Source organism: Notolepis coatsorum (genome assembly GCF_963971535.1).
Source record: "Notolepis coatsorum genome assembly, chromosome: 2".
Lineage (NCBI taxonomy): Eukaryota > Metazoa > Chordata > Actinopteri > Aulopiformes > Paralepididae > Notolepis > Notolepis coatsorum.
In genome coordinates this window covers 26,855,137-26,870,203 of record NC_140166.1, presented here as the reverse complement: position 1 = coordinate 26,870,203, position 15,067 = coordinate 26,855,137, and the positions used below count along the sequence as shown (strand labels likewise).

General features: G+C 45.8%; 1 protein-coding gene across 1 annotated transcript in view; it reads left to right on the top strand.

The window, feature by feature from the left end:
* Nucleotides 1-14,769, top strand: part of LOC311224298 (fructose-1,6-bisphosphatase 1-like) — a 28,559-nt gene extending 13,790 nt beyond the window's left edge. The window contains exons 2-7 of the mRNA XM_084309225.1: nucleotides 1,217-1,379; nucleotides 6,174-6,266; nucleotides 8,219-8,359; nucleotides 9,672-9,809; nucleotides 11,792-11,911; nucleotides 13,531-14,769. Of these exons, the coding sequence (XP_084165351.1) occupies nucleotides 1,217-1,379; nucleotides 6,174-6,266; nucleotides 8,219-8,359; nucleotides 9,672-9,809; nucleotides 11,792-11,911; nucleotides 13,531-13,722 (847 nt within the window). The 3' untranslated portion in view covers nucleotides 13,723-14,769. The remainder of the gene's footprint in view (nucleotides 1-1,216; nucleotides 1,380-6,173; nucleotides 6,267-8,218; nucleotides 8,360-9,671; nucleotides 9,810-11,791; nucleotides 11,912-13,530) is intronic.
* Nucleotides 14,770-15,067: the final 298 nt, after the last annotated feature.

The window sequence follows — 15,067 nt, the reverse complement described above, 5'->3', positions numbered from 1 at the left end:
TAAGAGTATCGATATGAATTACACGCCAGCTGGCGGGCAGAATATTATTTTTAGACGCCAGACGGTAAATCTACACTCATTTGGCCATGGGCGCCCAGTTATTTTGTTCCCTGGGGGGGGGGGGGGATCTTTGGTGGCTCCTTTTGTGTGTGCTGGTGGAAGCTGAGTCTATTGTCCATGTGTCACTCCGAGGTGAAACTGTCGACCGTTTTCAAATGTTTGGTTATTTGATGAGAACGGGGTGCTGAGGTGAGGGGGGACCAATTATTATTCTCTTGTCTTGCCGACATTCAAATCCAATTTATTTGTAGAGCCCGAGATCACATGGAATTGTCCCCATGCCACCCATGGGCTTACAAGTCAAGAAGAAAAAGAAACATCACAATATATTCGGAACAAAAACCACCATGAAATCCAAATATGCGACACTCCCAGACTTTCCCCAATGAAGATGAGGAACGACTCACTAAAACCTTAGCAATAGGAAAAAAAGCATCACAGGCGATGTGGAGGAGAGAAACCTCAGATGGGCTGTTCAGAGGGGATCCCCCAACAGGATGTTGTGATAATATAGTGTTGCTAAGGGTGGAGAATAAAACAGGCGAATAGTTGGTATGTATGTACATATACATGTAATGAAACGCATATATGTACATGTAATAGCAACTATTAAAAAAAAAGCTAGCTGCATTGCAAATGGGAGAAACGCATGGAAGAACAACAATCAACAAAGTCGCAGACTAGTCTTTTCTTATCAAATTTCATAACTAGATATTTGCTTCACTTACAGACAAATGGAATCCAAGGCAGAAGCGTTTTAAGAGAAATAATTTGCAGCACAGTGTCTGCACAACATCACAACTTCTGGACATCTGAGAAAACATTTCTCCCTGCACTTGCTTTTGTTATCTACACGATCCACTAGGGGGCAGTGATATACCATATAATCAACACAAATTAAACATACTGTAGCCTACTACATTCTCATACACACTCTAAAAGTACAGCACAGATTATTTGGGATTTCCTCTCCAGTTTTCAGTTTTATTTAATTTGGGTGTCAAAATGGTGCACACAAAAACAACATTATTTTATTTACTATTTATTAATCCTTTTATTTGTATTTTTTTCCTGCACTGGATCACAAGGAAGCGTTCCATATCACATGTTAGTCGTTCACCATCATCTACCCCTGCTTTGTGGTGTTTTGGCTCAGTTACGGCATCGCCGGCAGCATCAACGTAACCGGGGACCAGGTGAAGAAGCTGGACATTCTGTCCAACGATCTGGTCATCAACATGATCAAGTCGTCCTTCACCTCCTGTGTGCTGGTGTCCGAGGAAGACGAGGGCGCCATCATCGTAGAGCAAGACCGGAGGGTGAGTTTGTGGCAGGGAAATCGGAATAGAATAGAATCTGTACGTCTAATCTTAACGGTTTCAAGTTCAACCAGTGTGCCAAGTAGGGATGGCAATCGAGAACCAGTTCCAGTTGAGAATCTGAACTCATCGGTTCCTCGTATCGAATGCCGGCATGTTTTTCTGTTGCACGTTGAGAAACAACAACATCCCTTCCTCCTCCCTCTGTCCTCCTCCCTCTGTCCTCCTCCCTCTGTCCTCCTCCATCTGCCCTCTGTCCTCCTCCCTCTGTCCTCCTCCATCTGTCCTCCTCCCTCTGTCCTCCTCCCTCTGTCCTCCTCCATCTGCCCTCTGTCCTCCTCCCTCTGCCCTCTGTCCTCCTCCCTCTGTCCTCCTCCCTCTGTCCTCCTCCCTCTGTCCTCCTCCCTCTGTCCTCCTCCATCTGCCCTCTGTCCTCCTCCCTCTGTCCTCCTCCCTCTGTCCTCCTCCCTCTGCCCTCTGTCCTCCTCCCTCTGTCCTCCTCCCTCTGTCCTCCTCCCTCTGTCCTCCTCCCTCTGTCCTCCTCCATCTGTCCTCCTCCATCTGCCCTCTGTCCTCCTCCCTCTGTCCTCCTCCATCTGCCCTCTGTCCTCCTCCCTCTGTCCTCCTCAATCTGCCCTCTGTCCTCCTCCCTCTGTCCTCTGTCCTCCTCCCTCTGTCCTCCTCCATCTGCCCTCTGTCCTCCTCCCTCTGTCCTCCTCCATCTGCCCTCTGTCCTCCTCCCTCTGTCCTCCTCAATCTGCCCTCTGTCCTCCTCCCTCTGTCCTCTGTCCTCCTCCCTCTGTCCTCCTCCCTCTGTCCTCCTCCCTCTGTCCTCCTCCCTCTGTCCTCCTCAATCTGCCCTCTGTCCTCCCTCTGTCCTCCTCCCTCTGTCCTCCTCAATCTGCCCTCTGTCCTCCCTCTGTCCTCCTCAATCTGCCCTCTGTCCTCCCTCTGTCCTCCTCCCTCTGTCCTCTGTCCTCCTCCCTCTGTCCTCCTCCCTCTGTCCTCCCTCTGTCCTCCTCCCTCTGCCCTCCTCCCTCTGTCCTCTGTCCTCCTCCCTCTGTCCTCCTCCCTCTGTCCTCCTCCCTCTGTCCTCCTCCCTCTGTCCTCCTCAATCTGCCCTCTGTCCTCCCTCTGTCCTCCTCCCTCTGTCCTCCTCAATCTGCCCTCTGTCCTCCCTCTGTCCTCCTCAATCTGCCCTCTGTCCTCCCTCTGTCCTCCTCCCTCTGTCCTCTGTCCTCCTCCCTCTGTCCTCCTCCCTCTGTCCTCCCTCTGTCCTCCTCCCTCTGTCCTCCTCCCTCTGTCCTCCTCCCTCTGTCCTCCTCCCTCTGTCCTCCTCCCTCTGTCCTCCCTCTGTCCTCCTCCCTCTGTCCTCCTCCCTCTGTCCTCCTCCCTCTGTCCTCTGCCCTCCTCCCTCTGTCCTCTGTCCTCCTCCCTCTGTCCTCTGCCCTCCTCCCTCTGCCCTCCCTCTGTCCTCCTCCCTCTGTCCTCTGCCCTCCTCCCTCTGCCCTCCCTCTGTCCTCCTCCCTCTGTCCTCTGCCCTCCTCCCTCTGCCCTCCCTCTGTCCTCTGTCCTCCTCCCTCTGCCCTCCTCTCTCTGTCCTCTGACCTCTGTCCTCTGTCCTCTCACCTCTGACCTCTGTCCTCTCACCTCTGTCCTCTCACCTCTGTCCTCTCACCTCTTCTCTCTGTCCTCCTCCCTCTGTCCTCCCTCTGTCCTCTGTCCTTTTCTCTCTGTCCTCTGTCCTCTTCTCTCTGTCCTCTGTCCTCTTCTCTCTGTCCTCTGCCCTCCCTCTGTCCTCTGTCCTCCTCCCTCTGCCCTCCTCCCTCTGCCCTCCCTCTGTCCTCTGTCCTCCTCCCTCTGCCCTCCTCCCTCTGCCCTCCCTCTGTCCTCCTCCCTCTGCCCTCCTCTCTCTGTCCTCTGACCTCTGTCCTCTGTCCTCTCACCTCTCACCTCTGACCTCTGTCCTCTCACCTCTGTCCTCTCACCTCTGTCCTCTCACCTCTTCTCTCTGTCCTCCCTCTGTCCTCTGTCCTTTTCTCTCTGTCCTCTGTCCTCTTCTCTCTGTCCTCTTCTCTCTGTCCTCCCTCTGTCTGTCCTCTTCTCTCTGTCCTCTGTCCTCTTCTCTCTGTCCTCTTCTCTCTGTCCCTCTTCTCTCTGTCCTCCCTCTGTCCTCTGTCCTCTTCTCTCTGTCCTCTGTCCTCTTCTCTCTGTCCCTCTGTCCTCTGTCCTCTTCTCTCTGTCCTCCCTCTGTCCCTCTGTCCTCTTCTCTCTGTCCTCTGTCCTCTTCTCTGTCCTCCTCCCTCCTCCCTCTGTCCTCTTCTCTCTGTCCTCTGTCCTCTTCTCTGTCCTCCCTCCTCCCTCTGTCCTCTTCTCTCTGTCCTCTGTCCTCTTCTCTCTGTCCTCCTCCCTCTGTCCTCTTCTCTCTGTCCTCCTCCCTCTGTCCTCTTCTCTCTGTCCTCTGACCTCTGCCCTCCGTCCTCGATTCCTACATGACCCCGGAAACTGAAACATTGATGCCATATTAGTGGCCAGTGCTGGAAAGTAACTAAGTATTTTTACTCAAGTACTGTACTTAAGTACAATTTCGAGCTACTTGTACTTTATGTGAGTATTTTCATTTTAGGGAAATGTATACTTTTACTCCACTACTTTTCAAAGGAGATTGTACTTTTTACTCCACTACATTAATCTGAACCCGTCAGTTACTAGTTACTTTGAAGAAAAAGATTTTGCATAGAAAACATGGTAAAAATGTATGAAGATGATCTACTTTCACAGTTTTTCTCAGCAGCATAACTGGACCTTTAACATAACCTTTAGAGCAGGGGTCTCAAACTCGCGGGCCAATTGCGGGCCCCTATATACTTGACATCAAAGTTTAGTGTTAGTGCGGCCTGCGCGCAACTTTTTGCAGAGTCGTTGCACTCAAAATTCTCTGCTACAGTATCTCCTCTGCAAGCAGTGCTCTGCATGTCCGGCTGCACTGCTCCCTGTCTGTGTCTGTCTACTCTGGTCCAATAACATTCAGCGTTTCTTCCTCCCACCCACAGTCTGCGAATCAGAGCGTAGGGCGGGTCTTCACGGAATGCGTGTCGTCTCTTTCAACGGTCCGAGTCAGAGCGAGAGTTGACAGCGCATCTACAGGTAGTCTAATCTGCAGGTACTGTAGCTAGTAACCTCGTTCCCAGTTTTATCTCCGTGAGATAAATGTAGCTAGTAGCCTAGTTGCGCCAGCAGGCAGCTAGTAGAAAAATATGGCATGTTCAAAGATGGCCAGTAAAAGAAAAGTCGACAGTGAAAATCGCTGCAAAAGGTGAATGGACTAGAAAATATGCGTTCATCCTCCCAGCACCAAACCAATGTGCCTAATATGCCAAGAAACGGTAGCTCTTGTGAAGAGTGGCCATTTGAAACGCCACTACGAAACAAAACTGTTATTTTGATGCAACCTTTCCTCAAAATTCAGTGCTAAGAACCACAAAAATAAATGGAATGAAATCATCATATCAAGCTGCAAGCAGAATTATTGTTAAATCTATGTCACAATGAGAAAAAGCAACCAAGTCCTCACTCAGTGGCATGGGTTTTGGCTAAACACAAGAAGCCATTCTCTGATGCATACATAATAAAATAATGTATGACTGAAGTGATGGAGACAATGTTTGAAGGCAAACAAAAGCAAATCCCCATCAGATAGCACAGCAACCAGAATAACTGAAATACTGGCTGGTGATTTGATTAAACAGCTTTGTGATAGAATAAAAAAAATGCACAGTGCATTTCCATAGCTGTGGATGAGTCGACTGACACCACTGAGAAGCTTATGTTCTGAAGAACCGTTCATGTTCTGAAATGTTATTGCTAAAGATTGAGAAGATTGGATCAGTTGTACTTTTTTCTTTGAATACTTGAAACCCTTTTTTTGTGGAATATTTGATGCGGCCCAGCCTCACCCAGACTCTACCTCCAGCGGCCCCCAGGTAAATTGAGTTTGAGACCCCTGCTTTAGAGGTTTACCTAGATACTTAAGTAAATTCAATAACAAATACTTCTCTACTTTTACTTAAGTAAAGGAACTGTGTACTTCACCACTGTTAGTGGCCATTCCAGAGCCGTAGCAAACGCACAGAGGAAGCCAGAGGTTTCATCCTTGTCTCCTCCAGTGCAGGAAACGTACTGGTGTGTGTTTCCTCATCAGAGCTGAACAATTAATAGAAACGTTATTGAAATCGCAATATGACCTGGTGGCGTCTATTCTTTTACCAACGAACTTGCATTTTTTTCCGCGATCTGATTGGCCACTGACGTTTCTGGTCATGTGACATCTGTGCCAATCGTGTGACGCCTGTTTCTATCACTGGTTAAGCTTAGGCACTCTTTCGAAGTTGGTTAAGGTTAGAGTTTGTCTTAGAGCAGGGCGATAAGACCACCAGCCCTTAACCAGTGATAGAACTAGGCGTTAGGTAGTTTGCAGGCTGTTAGAGGCGGAAATAGGCGCAGAAACAGGCGTCACGCGACCTGGTGCAATATTCAGTTGCATGTGTGTCGTCTCCTCTTCTCCTCCACCTCAGTTGGTTTTTAGGTAAGTAGTATCTTGTTTAGCGCTTTGAGATTTGCTCCGCAACTATAAAGCGCCCTACAAATCAAATATATTATTATTATTGTAAATTTGACCACTGCATCACAATGTTGAGAGAAAAACTGCCTCTAAAAACTGTTTTGATTTCTACTCTTGAAACAACTGAAACAATATAATTCAATATTCTTAACGTTTCTTTTTTTCCCCCACAGGGTAAATATGTGGTGTGCTTTGATCCTCTGGATGGATCCTCTAATATTGACTGTCTCGCCTCCATCGGCACAATCTTTGCCATCTACAGAAAGGTACAGTAGGCTACTGACAAGTTCCTTGTGATTAACAGAAAGGTACAGTAGGCTACTGACAAGTTCCTTGTGATTAACAGAAGGGTACAGTAGGCTACTGACAAGTTCCTTGTGATTAACACATTGTATGCCGGCAGGGGGTGCGCTATTTATCGCTTGGATGCCACCACTCTAGTCAATGAGAGGGCTATGTGTCTAATACGCCTGTCTCTTATCAATGACTTGCTTGCAGTCAACATGTACGAAACGGATTGTTTTTTCATCAGTACATTTCCGTTTTATACCGTTTTGAACACGAGTATAGTTTTGAAGATTTCTAGTGATTCCAGAAAAATTCGCGAAAATCGCCATTTACTGGAATACACAAAACACGTTGTAATTCTTCGAGCTATTTATGAATCGTTTTCAAATAAACGCTAGATTATCGATAGTATATGTGTACTTATGCACGCTAGAGAAGTGGGCTGAAAAATCGATTATCCATGACCTGGTCAGCGCTAACGTCATACACGCACACACAGCCACACACACACACGTTGCGAAATATGTGAAAAAAACATCTGATTACCTCAAAACTGGTAAAATAGATTCCTTACCTCAGATCAGATGTTCTGCAAAAAGATTATTCCAATTCCTGATCGCCATTCCAAATATCGATCGCGTTTATTGATCTAACGTTAGACCTCGAAACAGATAATCCACGCTGCTTTCGGTTGCCTCAATGAATGCAATAGTCTCAGGTTACATGGCTCAGAAGTAAAATGTGGAATCCGGAGTTTTTCTCTCATGCATTTCCATTGAGTCCATTCCAATGGGTGCAATACCATCCGGGAGATGATAGGGGGCGGTATTTGCCCTTTTCGAGCTCGGAGACAGTCCCAATGATAACGTGAGGCTGGATGGATGAAAAATTAATGGATATCGCTAATAAAAGAAATAACGATTAAATAACGAGATTTCTCGTTGTTGGCACACAATGTGTTAACGGAAAGGTACAGTAGGCTACTGACAATAATTGATTGATTGATTGAAAACTGTATTAACAGATTGCAGAATGGGTACAGTACGGCTCAATACACCCAATTGTTAAGGGATGCAGACCAGAGAAAGACTTTCGTCTTGTTTACATCAGGGTCCCCCATTTTCAATTCATAATGACATTTATGACATACACAACATACAGATATACAGATATATATCATGACATTTATGACATACGGTACATACATCATGAATCATGTGATTAACAGAGGTACAGTAGGCTACTGACAAGGTCCTTGTGATTAGCAGAAATGTAAACGTTTTTCAGTCATGTAATAACTGGATTCCACCCCGGTGAGACCCATCTCTCTGGTGTATTACACACCCTCCATAGGGAGGTGTAGTGGTTACGTCATTGCTGTTTCCGGCGCGGTCCACCTCGCTTGAAATTGCAATGTATTTCCAATGGACACATTTCGAAATCGTCTCGTTTTATTTCTTTATTATTTTTTAATAAACAAATAGTCTCGTTTTAAAACAAATAAAGCATGAACATTGGCATGGTGTACCTTTCTGTGTATTCATCCACAATCTATAGCTCAACATGAAACAACGGAGGAGGTGCCCCTTTTTTATCTTTAGAGAGTCAGTGCACGCCACTCTGTGCAGGCTATAACGGATCAAGCGTGCGACACAACAACAATACAATTTTCATCATTGTCCATTGAAATAGAGTAGAGACTGGATGAAGTTACAAGTCGCAGTGGGGCAGAAAAGTCAGTGTTCCAACCACCACTGAATCTCAAATGAGGAAGAAGCAGTGATGTCATCTGGTGGAGTTTTGTGAATTAGCCTCTAATGGCGCGGTAGCAGTGTGAACACGTTGGCTCTATACTGTGTAGCTAGGGGGTGCACACTCTTATGTATCTCTGTGGTGGACAACCTGGTTAACATCAGCCGTCCTCCTCCAGAGCACCGAAGACGAGCCGTGTGAGAACGACGCCCTGCAGCCCGGCAGGAACATCGTGGCAGCGGGCTACGCCCTCTATGGCAGCGCCACCATGATGGTGCTCTCCACTGGCCAGGGGGTCAACTGCTTCATGCTGGACCCGGTGAGTCCATCCCCGCCTGCCATTACACCCTCACACATTAGAATTAATATATATATGTATATATTATATTATTAAAGGTGTGGAATAAAGGTATTTCTTCCCCCCCCCCCCCCCCACACATAAATTATTGATGTAATGTAAAAGTAATGCATTTATTATTAAATGTTTGCAGGTACAAAAGGAATGTTGTAGTTTACGTTTATGTTGCAGGCATGTATCCCCTCCCTACTTTCCATTTTGCCCACGTAAAATTCACCTGATTGGATAAATGACATGCTGGTGCTCTACTGCGACATCTATTGGCTGAATGTTCAGTCTAGTGTACCATGAGGTAGTTCAGTCCAGTGTACCATGAGGTAGTTCAGTCCAGTGTACCATGAGATAGTTCAGTCCAGTGTACCATGAGGTAGTTCAGTCCAGTGTACCATGAGATAGTTCAGTCCAGTGTACCATGAGGTAGTTCAGTCCAGTGTACCATGAGGTAGTTCAGTCCAGTGTACCATGAGGTAGTTCAGTCCAGTGTACCATGAGGTAGTTCAGTCCAGTGTATCATGAGGTAGTTCAGTCCAGTGTACCATGAGGTAGTTCAGTCCAGTGTACCATGAGGTAGTGCAGTCCAGTGTACCATGAGGTAGTGCAGTCCAGTGTACCATGAGATAGTGCAGTCCAGTGTACCATGAGGTAGTGCAGTCCAGTGTACCATGAGGTAGTTCAGTCCAGTGTACCATGAGGTAGTTCAGTCCAGTGTACCATGAGGTAGTGCAGTCCAGTGTACCATGAGGTAGTGCAGTCCAGTGTACCATGAGGTAGTTCAGTCCAGTGTACCATGAGGTAGTTCAGTCCAGTGTACCATGAGGTAGTTCAGTCCAGTGTACCATGAGGTAGTGCAGTCCAGTGTACCATGAGGTAGTGCAGTCCAGTGTACCATGAGGTAGTTCAGTCCAGTGTACCATGAGATAGTGCAGTCCAGTGTACCATGAGGTAGTGCAGTCCAGTGTACCATGAGGTAGTTCAGTCCAGTGTACCATGAGGTAGTTCAGTCCAGTGTACCATGAGGTAGTGCAGTCCAGTGTACCATGAGGTAGTGCAGTCCAGTGTACCATGAGGTAGTGCAGTCCAGTGTACCATGATGTAGTGCAGTCCAGTGTACCATGAGGTAGTTCAGTCCAGTGTACCATGAGGTAGTGCAGTCCAGTGTACCATGAGGTAGTGCTACTGAATATAAGTAGCATGAGAGTACATGAATCATGAATACTATCACTGACACAATGCCTCGGTTTATTATTCGCGATTTTGTTTTCGGACCGTACAGGCGATCGGCGAGTTCATCCTGGTGGATCGGGACGTGAAGATCAAGAAGCGAGGGAAGATCTACAGTCTGAACGAGGGCTACGCCCAGTACTTCGACCCGGCCGTCACAGAGTACCTGGAGAAGAAGAAATTCCCAGAGGTAACGGATCCATGACCCTGACGTGACCCTGGCGTGACCCAACTGCGTTTTCCTTAATGCCAAGCAAGCAGTGCAAAAATGCTTCCGCATTCGTCACCGCACGCCAGTGCGGTAAAGCGCCCTTCTTTTCAGGCCCCGCTTAGACAAATGCTACCGTGCGTGCACCGGCGGCGGCGTGCTCGCTCAGGTGCGTGCGTGCGCCGGCGTGCTCGCGCGAGGTGCCCGCGCATGCGCATGAGATCCCGCCTTGGTTCGACACGAGCGGAGCTCAATATATATAAGTCACCGCCCCTTATTCAGTATCTAGAAATAGCTCAATTGGCAAGGCCACATGGCTGTGGATCCTATGGCTCGTTTGCTGGCGAGTTCGAATCCCATCGAAAATATTTTTTAACGTGATTTTTTTTTAACGTGTATTCTTTTGCCGGTTAAGGTTAGGCATGGTTAAGGTTAAGGTTAAGGTTAAGGTTAGGCATTGTTTCGGAGTTGGTTAAGGTTAGAACGGTTAAGTTTAGGCGCTGTTAAGGAGCTGGTTAAGGTTAGAGTTTGTCAAAGAGAATGGCAATATAATTTCTATGGTTAAGGTTAGGCATGGTTAAGGTTAAGGTTAAGGTTAGGCATTGTTTCGGAGTTGGTTAAGGTTAGAACGGTTAAGTTTAGGCGCTGTTAAGGAGCTGGTTAAGGTTAGAGTTTGTCAAAGAGAATGGCAATAGACAGCCTATTTCCGCGCGACCTGGGCGCTGGGCGGCGGAAAATGAAAGGCGCATTACTGCACGCCACTACGGTAAATTTTTGCACTGCTTGCTTGGCATAAAGCTACACGCGACCCAACTCCTGCCCTGATGAGGATGTTGGTTTTGAATCGACAATGGGCACAATGTGGCGTCTACAGTAGCGGTCTCATGTAGCGATGTACCTGTATACTCAGAACATCCCTCTGGGTGCTCTGTGTCGTCCTCACCATCTTACCCAATTCACTGTCTTTGGAGCAGCTCTAGACTTTATACCTGATTGAGTTTTTGGGATTTGGGAGAGAGTTGTTCGTGTTCACTTGATATTTTTGGACCGTCTTAGGACATAGGAATAACATGCAGGCATTCTTAATCGAGTGTAGTTACCCGTACACTTCTCTTAGCCATCCCGGAGTGCAATGTCTTAGGGTTGGGCAGTTAATCAAATTTTATTTTCAATTACGACTTTTGCTGAGTTATTGTAAATAGATCACGTATAAACATAACACTGCCTTGCAGCACAATCTTGTTGTAACTAAGAGATTTGCTAGAAAAAACCTTTTTCATGCATAGATTACTAGATTTCTCAACTTCAACACGACGTCTCTTTGGGCATTTCCTGGTTGTTGAAACAAGGTGACAATGGCCAAAATGGCTATTAGTTAACATATAAATACTTAAACTTACAAGCATAATACTTTTGTGACGGCACAATATTGTAATTGCTGAAAATAAACGACAACGAGGACACTTTCATAGAAAGTACAGAGTAGGAAGAGCTAAAGCACGGTCCGGGTTTTGTCAAACAATGAGACCTTCTGATTGCAGATACAAGATACAAGAGTACGGCATACAGGTATACAGTGAAATGTGGGGGGTCTCGCCCGCAACGATGTGCAGGGTTGTTTGAGTAGGACACCATGACTCAATGAGACCTTCTGATGGCAGGGTTGTTTGAGTAGGACACCATGGCTCAACGAGACCTTCTGATGGCAGGGTTGTTTGAGTAGGACACCATGGCTCAACGAGACCTTCTGATGGCAGGGTTGTTTGAGTAGGACACCATGGCTCAACGAGACCTTCTGATGGCAGGGTTGTTTGAGTAGTACACCATGGCTCAACGAGACCTTCTGATGGCAGGGTTGTTTGAGTAGGACACCATGAGACCTTCTGATGGCAAATGGTCATACGGAGGTTTGAAAATGCGTCAAATGCGGTCAGAAAATAACGATTTCAGATGTAACTTTGCAGGATGGCAGCGCCCCTTACGGTGCCCGCTATGTGGGCTCCATGGTGGCAGACGTCCACAGAACACTGGTCTACGGAGGCATCTTCCTGTACCCTGCTAACGTGAAGAGCCCCGAGGGAAAGGTCAGTTCTTAGTTCAGTTAAGAATCTGTCGTCACTTCAATCACTTAAGTACATTTACATCTACCACAAGGATTGGATATAGATTGGATACAGTGTGCTCATTCCACAATGGGTAATGGGTATTAAGTATGGCTGCCCCGTGTTTGATGTTGTCAAATATACTCATGCTAGCTACTGTAACCACAAAAGCGTATGTAAGATGCTTTGCATTGTGGGGTAGATTAAGACTGAGTGATTCATTCATTAGTCATACAAAACAGTCCCTCATTAAAATTAAACATAGTTCACGGGGGGATTGCTATAGTGGGCGCACATGTTCAGCAGTCAAAGTTATGAACATAATCGTTGTTTTCCCCCCCATTGTTTTGGGGAAAACAATACTTTTATTCCACTTTTTTATTAATTCTTTTGGTATGGATTACTCTACCTACATTTTTGTCTATAGCACCTTTAACCTTTATTTAACCAGGAAGTCCTTTGAGATTTAAATGTCTTTTCCGAGGGAGACATGATCAAGACAGTTTGCCAGTTACAGTTTAAAATGAAGAATACATAAACAGCTATTTATTTTTAAATACAATCAAACAAGGGACTAGATTAGACAGTTGTACATGAAGCTCCTCCAGGAAAGATTCCATCCAGAGACCCATCTTTACTGTTGGCAACAGACGGTGTCACAATGCTGGCAATATAAGAACAGAGTGAAGTCGGTGTCACAATGCTGTGTCTTCACTCTCCACATCCTCCGTTGCTTCAGTGTTTGCAAGGCTGACCAAACCACTGTAATGGCATAATAGCTGCCTAAGTCATGAATCCAACCTAAAGCTGCATTGACCAATTTGCTAAATGATAAATGACACTGTTGAACTGTTAATGTTCCCCTTTTTAAGTCACCACTTCTCCGACATCCGTGCTTCCAATACCACACCAAATAACATGTTCTAGCCGGAATTAAAAAGGAATTACGTACCACTTTAACATAGCCTTTAATCAGAGCAGCATAACTGGACCACATGCCACTTTAACACAACCTATAGAGGTCAATGGGTACACAAACGTCATGTAGAATGTGTACTTTTACTTTAGATACTGAAGTACATTCAATAGCAAGTACATCTCTACTTTTACTTAAGTAGAATTTGAATAGAGGACTTTTACCAGAGTACTCATTTATCTGAGTATTTCTACTTTTACTTAAGTAAAGTAACTGTGTACTTCTTCCACCACTGCCTACACACTAAAGACGAACTGGATGTGTGTAGACTCAGTATCCCATCTTTATTATTGTAACTATATTTATTGTAGGGCAAATATAACTGAGAGGGCATACATACCCTCATCTTGCCCTTGACCTTTTTACACTGCCTACTTGCCCATATGCGCATGCCCAGAATTAATTATATTATATTGTTTACACCGCCTATTTTTATTCTATTCTACTTCTCCACTGTACTATAATAATTATATGACCTGTATCCTGTCTTCTACTACCTGTACCCCCCCCCCCTCACCCCCATGCTGCTATGATGCCTGAATTTCCCCAAGGGGATCAGTAAAGGAATATAAATAAAGGAACCTTATCTTATCTTATTGTCGTGTCGGTCCCTCTCTTGTCACAGCTCCGCCTGTTGTACGAGTGCAACCCCATGGCCTTCATCATCGAGCAGGCGGGGGGCATGGCCTCCACGGGCACCCAGAACGTCCTGGACATCCAGCCCGTCAGCATCCACCAGAGGGTCCCTGTGGTGCTGGGCTCCCCGGACGATGTGCAGGAGTACCTCGCCATCTTCCAGAAACACGCCAACAAGTGAGAGAGCGCTTCACGTCAAGTCGGTCACACGTTCAATGCGAGGAAACGCCGGCTTGAGACGGACAATCTCTGATGTTTACACTGTGCCATGTGAAGAATGGAAGACAACTGTGGTCCATAAGCTAATGCACACATACGGCACAAAACATACGTTTTCAATGCTTTATTGGAAACCACTGATGAAATCAATACATGTATAATCAGGTTCAAACATTCGGAGTCGACTTAGGGACATTAAAAGGTACAACATTGTTTACGCCACACGTCATGGCTACCTAATACAGTAGAAACCAAACACAATCTTGTTAGTGGTTCGGGCCTCGGAGGCCTTTGGTAGGCCTGCACATTTTAAGCAACTAATGGCAAGTTTATGAACACGGTGAAAACTGCCACATGTCAAAACCATCAGTCTATAGACAAAGCAAAGACGTCTAATATGTGCCACTAAGGCATTTGGACAATTGATCAAAGAAGGCTAGCTCCATATGACCTACAGGTGGAATAGGGTAACCTCTCTCAGGGATAAGGACTCGTCTCTGTAAGCGATCCTAGGGATGTGTTTTGGAATAATATAACATTCCTTCTACAACCTTGACCCATACACCAGATCACACAATCTCTCTCACTCACTCTCTACAGCCCAAAAGTGAGGCCAAAGACACCTCTACAGCCCAAAAGAGAGGCCAAAGACACCTCTCTACAGCCCAAAAGAGAGGCCAAAGAAAGATGTGTCAAAAGAAAAATACACCTGATTCCACATAAACTAAAGACGGTGTGCCTTACTTTACAACATGCCTTACTTTACAACATGCCTTACTTTACAACATACCTTACAACATGCCTTACTTTACAACATACCTTACAACATAAAAAAGTTGAGATCCAAGGCAGCTCTACAAGTTTTAAAATGCCTTTATTTTATGGCTCACATTATTTAGAGAATTTAAAATAAACCGACATGTTTCGGCCTACACAGAGCCTTCATCAGGGTGTTGATAACTGCGACCAAACAAAACTGTGACTAATAAAGAAAAAAGAAAAAACAGAACTCTGGGAGAGACTAATTATTATCTTTGATCATACCTTACAACATACCTTACCTTACAGCATGCCTTACTTTACAACATGCCTTACCTTACAACATGCCTTACCTTACAACATGCCTTACCTTACAACATGCCTTACCTTACAACATGCCTTACCTTACAACACGCCTTACTTAACAACACGCCTTACTTTACAACATACCTTACTTTACAACATACCTCCAATAGTACTTTGATTATGATTATTCCCAGACATTCTAGAAAGACCAAATAATAAATGTGGTGTGGCTTGATTATTTG